The following is an 8893-nucleotide window of genomic DNA, read 5'->3' on the forward strand; positions in this document are numbered from 1 at the left end:
GTTTTAGAATCAAGAGGCCTTTCCTATCATCATACCTCTTCCCCGCTAACCCTCAACTTTCATCTCGAAATCCCGAACGATCAAACAACATCAACGTGGCCCCCTGGTCAAGCAGCTGAAGAAATCTGAGCTGGATTCTTTGAATGATCAATGGGGTTTGTATGTATCGCCAAAATTTCTAGTGCCCTTTCTCTCTTCTTGTCAGATCGCAGTGAGATGGAAAGCCGCCGAGGTTCTTACGAGGCGCCTAGACCGCCGCCTACCACCGCCTAGACCGCCTAGACCGCCTAGATAATGCCTAGGCGGCCGACTAACTCCCACCCGATTTGACGAACGCTTTGGCATAAATCCCGGCGGCACACCACCGCCTAGCGCCTAGGGCGCCGCCTAGGCCGATTTTTAGAACACTGTTTATGTGATTTAACTACAATGCTTACAAGTATTTGTATGTGACCGTCGTATGGTGTGATAGTACTAAGTATTGTACCAGTCCTTAATTTATGAGGTGAAAACACAACATGCAAGTAAAATCTGGAATGCTTAGCTTTATGCATACAATATTTCCAATAAGAATAACATATCTAAATAATGAATCAACCAAGTTTATTAATTCAATCCAATTCTACAAACTATTAGCAACTTCAACTAAACAGATATGTAATTTCAATACCTATGAATAAACTGGACTCATAAGAAGTCATAAGCTGCTTATTTTTTAAGCAAACTAAGATCCTACCAACCAAAAACTTCACCAAATATTGCCGCTTCTCAATCTCATCAACCCTCTGGTTCTTCCTCAAACAGGACACATCATATTCTGTGCGGAGGTTTTCCACCGGTTGGGTCTCCTGCTGTTGGATTCAGCACTGAGTCGCTGGCAAGAGGACCATTCCGACCTCCCTCTTGGGCCACAACTGGGATCTTAACCGCCGCTCTTTCCATCTCCTTCTCGAGCTCTTCCTCCCTTCGCAATGCAGTGAACTGGGTGTCTAGAGACCTGGCTGCTGCCAGCCATGCAAGAACAATCACCAGAAGTATTCCTCCAAGGTAAGGTGTTGAGTTGGCGAGTGATCCAAAGGTTAAAATCATAAACTGCTGAATCAGAGCACCACCAGACTTCCCCAGTGGGTTGCAGACAACATCAATGGCCGCCTTTCCTTTAACCTACAGAAATAATTTAACAAGGAACGTAAAACAATAGGGCTCAAAAGGAAACTCAAATTAGAAAAGTCAAACTTTTTCTTGAACAGGATTCAAAATACGACCGAAACCTCCCTAGATTCAAATAAGCTCCCCCAAATGTCTTAACTGGTAGACAACATAAATAAATAAAAACAGCCACGGTTGAAACTATTTGCCAACCCAAATTCTAAAACCGCGAGTTGTGAGTAAGAGTCCAAACCTTGGTGTCCTCATCCAAGGGAATATATGCCATTTCTTTACACGGGTCAAACAAGCTGTACTTGGCACTCTTGCTGAAAATGTTTTGCAGAGCACCCACATATACTGCTGCAAGAAGAGGAGTCATCCCAAGGCTCGCAATAGCGGGTGAAAGTGGGCCACCAAACAATATCAGAGAGAAGAAACCAACTCCAGTCAGAAGTAGCACTGTAGGTGTGATCTTTGCAGCAACTCCCCATCCATATTTTTCGAATATAACTTGGCTGAGCAACATCATTGTGAAAGTTGCTATTCCGGTGGCAGTTGAGAAGTCGCCCATAAAAGAAGAGTATTCATTTGGGCTTGGAAACTGCATGGTTTGCAGAGTAACAACAAGATAGGCCAATTAGTGGAAAAAAAAAAGTATAGGCAAAGATTAAGAAAATCGGGCTAAGGTCTACCTGAGCCTTGAGCTTCGATTTCCATGTAACCTCCACAAGGTTGATACTAATACCATATGCAACCACCAAAGTGGCAAGATCTCTGATGTACGGTGAAGACACCAAAAATTTCAAGCTCTCCATTGTACCCATCTTTGGCTTCTCCTGCAAGGTAATTGAGAGTTATTAGAGATGCATCAAGTCCAAATATAGGGTTTCAATTGAGGATTTGCAGCAAAATTATGCAATCAATTGGAAACCACATGTATCCTTCAGTATACATTCATATTTTCTTTTTTGGAATTCGTTCCGTATAGTTTAGAAAAATTAAAAATAGGTACAATGGTGCCACTTCATAACAAATGAGGCATCACTCAGCAATATGAAACTTCCATCCATGCCATTAGCATAAGAGTTATTACCAATAAAATGATAAACAAACATGATTTCTTAAACATTTCAAAGAAATTATATCGTTTTAATAACCCGGAATCATTCAAGCACCTGTTAACCAAAATTAAGAAATTAGAAAAAAACAGAAAACATGACCACTATGAAAATACTGCCATAAATTCCTGGACGCATTAACAATGACAACTGACAAGTGACCAGAGTACGTATAAGATAGTAAACAATATGTTACATTTTTAACTTCCCAGAAACATATTAACAGATGGTAATGCCGAAAAATAGGAATGCTGATAAACAGAACAGACTGAATATTTGGGACCAAAAATAACATATACATGCAGCCCCAACAACATATTTGAGATGTGACAAAAAGATATTACCTTCTTCTTCTTGCTACGGGTGGGAAGAGGAACATAAGTGTTTACCCACCAGTACAGGCCACAGATAGTTAACCCCAACAACACCACAATGCTCATCATACCCCTTAAGGACATGGCCCAGCCATCAACTCCAGGACCCAAATTTTGCCTCAGATTAGAGAAATACTTCACTGTTCTGCCTGAGAAAATTAGTGCAACATTCGCTCCCAATCCAAAAAGAGGGTAGAACCTCTTTGCTTCCTCAACGGTAGTGATCTGCACAAAATGCATGTAACCTTAATTATTTACAGTTCCCAGTCAATAACAGTGATGCAGACCTCAAACTTTGACCAGGGAAAACTTGAGATCATTCCTAGTATTCTATAAGAATCCATATCTTGTTATACAACTCAAATTGGGGTTGTTGCAAAATAAAAATCGTAATATGAAAAAATAAATTCTGATACGAATCATGCTTAGAAACTAGAAACCGAGACCCTTGAGCAGAAAAGTAGTTCTTGTCCAATCTGCTGAGGCAAATAGCAGATAGAGATATTCAAAAAGGAATCTAGCATATTATACGTGTATGATTAAAATACCAAGCTTCCAATTCCAATCTCAAAACACATTTCAGTTATACATCTGAGAAACTGACACATCACTGAGACATATATACCATATATAGAGTTCACATAATTTCCCAGTCCTGAACAAATATATACAAAACCGAGACTGGAAAGTATGAACAACCAATCCAGAAATAGTTTATGCCAGATAAAATAATTATCAAAATAATCATTAGTTCATCTTCAAGATTATATTTTGGTATGATAACATTTGTCTACGAAATGACCTGATTGGCAAACCCCCAGAAAAGCACAGAAATCACGACGCTCCCCCACAATTCAGCCATGACATAGAACAAGCAAAAGCTCCAAATCCTCAAAATTGCAAGAGGACCAAGGAATCTCGGGCCGAGAACGTTGAGAAGACTATCAGCAAGGGCTTCAGGGTGGATATAGCCGCTGAGAGGATACAGGACGAACCCGAACGCCCCAAAAAAGGCAATAAAGGGTAGAATAACAGTGTAGAAGAGAGCCTTCTTGGACAAAACATTAGAGAGTTTTGTGTAGAGTAGCATAAACCCAACAGCCATAGGCAGATTCACCCAGGTCTTCAAAAATGGTATAATCTCTGCACTGCTCCCTTTGGCTGTCACAACCAACACATCTTTTGTGTCCCTGAGGATTGTGTAATTGAACAAAATACAAAAGAACATCAACCCAAGCGGGATGATTTTCTTGAGGGTCACAGTCTCAATCCCAAGGAACTTGGGCTGCTCAGATTCCCCAAATGCCGGCTGCCCAGCAGCTGCAGCCTCAGCCCTGCAGATGAACAAGTTCCTCTCTATTGGGGCAACCCCATGATTTTTTGGGACAAAGCTTGGAAATTTCGGGAACCCATTGGAGGATAGAGAAAACCCACCTGGGGTTTTGGGTTTGGTGGAGAAAAATCTCTGCTTTAATCCCAAAGAAGATTGAAAAACCCTGGTTCTGGGGTTTGAGGGAAGAGAGAGAAGCCCTTTGGTTTGTAAGACAGCCTCCATGTCTCCCTTCTCTTAGGTTCCTTCAAGAAAATTCAGAGGTAGGTTTTCTCAAGAGAAGAACATGAAGAGAGACACAGATAAGGGAGAGATAAGGTGGCTGCCTCAAGAAAAAAGATTGATTTTCAGAGAAGTGTAAAGGGCAGAAACAAATATTTTTATATTTTATGAAAAGGAAAATACAAGCCAAACCAATAAAATTTTCAAGTAGAGATTATTTTTCCAAGTTTGGAAGATTAAATTAAAAAATGGGTTCTGCAATCTGTGAATCATAACCCAGAAAGATGATTCTCCATCAGTGAAGAAGATAAGCAATTTTTTTTTTATCAGAAATTTAAATTAAGCAGAAATGGAGTAATGTGAGTCAGATTAGAGTGTGAGTGGAGGCTAATTCGGAAAAATGAATGGGCAAGCGACACAGTCGGGGTCGACGGAAAGAAATCCCCGAAAGATTGCAAGACTGATTCTTGGGGCAAATTGCACTGACGAAAGTACACCTAGAGTATGACACTACGATTTTTTGTTTTTTTTTTTTTTTTGAGTAAGATCACCAAAACGCCCTTGAATGAGGACAAAATAAAGATGAGCCCATGCCCTTAAGATATTTTTCACTTTTTTATGGGATGGAAGCTTGAAATTGAAAATCAAAACCGACAAAGACCAAATCGGATTGATCTGAATAATTTGGTTTTTACGATTTTGAAACGGTTTCGATTTAAAATCAAACCGGAAGTTAAAAAACAATTTAGTTTCGATATTCTTAATATCTAGAACCGAATCAAAATCGAACCTGCTCTATAATACAAAAAAATTTAATTCAATACACAACAATGTATTAAAAGTAAAAGGCATAGGCGAGACGTTCTACGGATAGCCCTGCCTAGGCAAAAGCCTTGAGGCGTGAGGCGAAACCTAACCTCACGAGACTTATGATTTTTAGTATAAATTATGTATATTATGTAATATTTTGGTGGAATACTTAAGAATCTTAAAGGGAAAAACAAGAATAAACATTTTAAGAAAAAAAAAATATATATAACGTTACACAAAAAAATAAAAAAATAAAAAAAAAACAAATTGTTGCAGTTCTATTAAATTAGGAATGTAATTGTGTAAATCCTAGTAGATATGGGAATGTATCTTATATTCCTATTAAGAGTAGATTACCTATTAAATGTTGTAATCATAAAGGGAAATGTTTTTACCTATCCTACTACCATAAATAAAGGCACAATGAGGTGAAATAGAACACACCCACAATTACTCATCTCTCTTTCTCTCTACTATTGCCGCACATTCCCTCTCTCTCTGGCCTCCATAATTGTTCAGTAAATTATGTCTACAACACGTTATTAGCACGCTCTTAACGCTGCGCTAAAAAGAGTTTATTCTTCAATCAGGAGAGTATTATGTTTTAATCATTCTTTTTATGATTAATTTATTATTTTATTGAATTGATCTACATGATATTGATTCAATTTAATTTTTTTTATGTTGAACGTGGTACAACGCATTGGAAATGCAATTCCAACTTTCGAGAAGGATCTTCTACAAATTCAAAGGCTTTTATTGTTTTTTGCCCATCAGGTACGCTTAAAATAAAGTAAGATATTTGAATCGACCATGAAGCATGAAAACATTCCTCATGATGCATGAACCTCCTATGTTTATATTTTCCTTCCGATATATATATTGTATATGTTCATATATTTGTCAATATATATATTTGTTTCATGCACTACGCAAGTATATATGCTATGTGGAATTTGTGAGTCAAATTATATAAAATAAATTAGAAGAAATTTAGGGTTCTCAAACCCTAATTCTGTAGAAAAAATATGGGTACTTGCAGCACCACCACCACGAACACCTTGGACCCCTCACGGCAGCAACCCTAGGGCTTTGCTGCACTAATCCAGACTACTAGGCCTTTCGGCCTATCTCTGTTTATAGGACCTGCAGTCCCTAAGCACAAAACCAGCAGATTTTGGCCCATTGTCCCGTGTCCCTTGGCCCGTGAACTCACTGGGCTTCACCCCAGTCTCGACCTGCTTGCCAGCAACTTTGGTTGCTGAGCTTAAGTTGCCTCAGACCCAACCCGCAGGCCAGCATTTCGCTGGGCCTAATCCATGCCTCTCATTTAGCCCAAAGAGCTAGCAGCTATTGCTGCTAGGCTCCATGCTCTCGGCCCATGGCCTGAAGACCATTTCGTGGGCTGCTTTTACCCAACCCGAACCCCTCCTTTGGCTCACGACACCCAGCCCTATCTTTTGGGCTATGGTATTTTCAACCCAACGCTATTATTTAGCATTTAAATACTTTTAACCCGAATGTTATTATTATTTTTGCTTCTACGATCGACCTTAAATGGTCCCGATCTATTGAATTAATTAAAAGTGACCTGTAGTCCATTAATCTAATAATGAATCCAAAATTATTGACTTGAAGATCACTTTTGGACATTAACGATTTAATAATTTATCTTTATACTTTGAACTGTTGACTTACTTTCTTAGTCTCGAAGCACTCACACTTGAGTTCTCGAAGAACCTCAAATACACTTAGTTGTATATTGCATTCTGTGTTCTTGCAGGAACCTCTCTTTTATGAACTAAACATTCATAAACTAAATTGAACTTGTAGTTTCAAATGTAGTGCCTTCGAAACCTGAAGATTTCATAAGACAAAACACCCATGAAAACCCGACATTTTTCATGAAAACCATGTCTTAGAACTCGAATGTTCTAACTTTGATGCTTATGGATGATTCCTTCCCATAGCAACAATCACAATCTTGTTCCCTCCAATTCAGTGGATTATCAAACCGTCACAAGTTTGATTTTCCTAATTTGGATGTTTTTTATTAGAAACCACTTTATGTGGGGTACAAGACGTGAATCTCCACTTGACTATCAAGAAGCTGAGAAACCATTGAAGCCAACAATGGCATGAAAGAGCTAAATAAGCCTCCGCCATGATCTTCATTTGAAGACTTATGCCCAAAGCATTACAAATGGAAATACCAACCGAACAAGGATTCCATGGCTCTTTGGCTCTATGGACCGCTTACTCATGAAAAACATTGCCTATGGTAGAATCAGGGCCTACCAAGGTGTGGCATCATGCCCGAAGCATGATCATTGGTACCTAAGGCCTAAAACTTCAAGAATAAGGGATAGTATTCCTGAACCTTAACCCTACGGAATCTATTTCCGTCTCGATGGAATAGACATTTGGTTATGCACTTGTTCGTGCCCCTACCAATGTTGTTAAGGAGTACCATTCTAGTAGTCAAGACATGAGGCTAATTTTGCTCCACCAATCACCGTTCGAAGAACAACATTTTGACATGGATGGCCTTGTTGGCCGAATCCCCTTAGTAAACCATTTACTTTGTGAACATTTTTCCATGTTTTTTAATTCACGTTTGGTGTATGTTTTACTTATGGATAATCTTATTGATATTGTCCTCGAATATGAGTTAATTGAATCATGTTTCTTAATACATGTGACCCAATTCAATTAAACATGTGATTAAGTAGGAATGTGGGAAAATTAGTTGTCTGGATGAATATGTACTACGCACACTAACTTTACACCTAAATCACATCTCTAACAACGACTTTAGGTCTATCAAACCTAATTAAGAGCATTGGCACGCTCCTCGTTGTATGAATGGTACTGCATCACCATTTAAGGGACCTTAAATTCTCCCTGACGTTGAGTTTTTAAGGATATTCGAGATGACAATGATCATAAATGAACCACTGAAGAAAATAGAGTGGAATATCTTTGCACCACCTCCAAAAATGAGCCTGAAGCTTTGATTTAGGGCCAATAGGTTGTCTCCCAACTGGAAACATGCCACATGTGGCCGGCTTGGAGCTGGGTGATTGAACAGTTTACTTGTTTTGGCATAACTTTTTGGGACACTTAGGTCAAACATTGATGCTACGATGCATCTCTTTACCCTAAGTAAAGATCTTGTGACTACAAGCACACTTTGCCAAAACCTGCTCGTTTTGGGAAATTTGATTTTCTATATCATTCCTCGCAAAGATATGACACGACCCTCTTTTCACAGTGGATTCAAGGGAATATATGTGGACTACTCCAACCAAAATGCGGACCATATAAATACTTATGGTTTTGGTTGATGAATCGACAAATTGGTCAGATGTTTGTCCACAAACATTACTGCTAAATGATGTGGTAAAAACTAACATACAAATTAAACCCTATTAAGATAGTTGTAGTACACGTAAGTAGGGATCATTCTAGGCCGGGGATTAGTTAGGGATGCTAATCAACACAAATTAAACTTAAAAACTGAAACTAGACTCAAACAACTCAGAACAAGCTAAACTGACTCAAAACACACAAACTAAGTTAAATTGACTCAAAATAAGAACTAGAATTTAATTTGGACGAAATTTGAACTAAAAAGACTCAAAACAATGAAAAACAACCAATATGGACATATTCTAACCTAAGAACACAAAATAGAAAGGGGGTTTGGTTTTTTACGAATTTAAGACTAAAAGCAAACAGATTTAAAGACTCTAAATACTTTGGACGAAATTGGTGATTTAAGGGGTGAATGGCTAGCTAGAGGGTCCTTCTCCACACATGACACATATGCATAAAATCGATCTCCAGTTATTCTTTCGATAAACCATGAATGACAATGCTCCAAATTA

General features: G+C 38.6%; 1 protein-coding gene across 1 annotated transcript; it reads right to left on the minus strand.

Annotated features, from left to right (window-relative positions):
* Window positions 1-582: 582 nt before the first annotated feature.
* Window positions 583-4665, minus strand: LOC126582688 (plastidic ATP/ADP-transporter-like). Its single transcript, XM_050246860.1, has 5 exons — window positions 3444-4665; window positions 2612-2866; window positions 1842-1985; window positions 1403-1750; window positions 583-1164 (listed from the first exon to the last, which is right to left on the minus strand). Exons 1-5 carry the CDS (start codon window positions 4194-4196, stop codon window positions 811-813), a joined length of 1854 nt encoding a protein of 617 aa, XP_050102817.1. The 5' UTR covers window positions 4197-4665; the 3' UTR covers window positions 583-810.
* Window positions 4666-8893: the final 4228 nt, after the last annotated feature.

Source organism: Malus sylvestris, chromosome 9, assembly GCF_916048215.2.
Source record: "Malus sylvestris chromosome 9, drMalSylv7.2, whole genome shotgun sequence".
Taxonomy (NCBI): domain Eukaryota; kingdom Viridiplantae; phylum Streptophyta; class Magnoliopsida; order Rosales; family Rosaceae; genus Malus; species Malus sylvestris.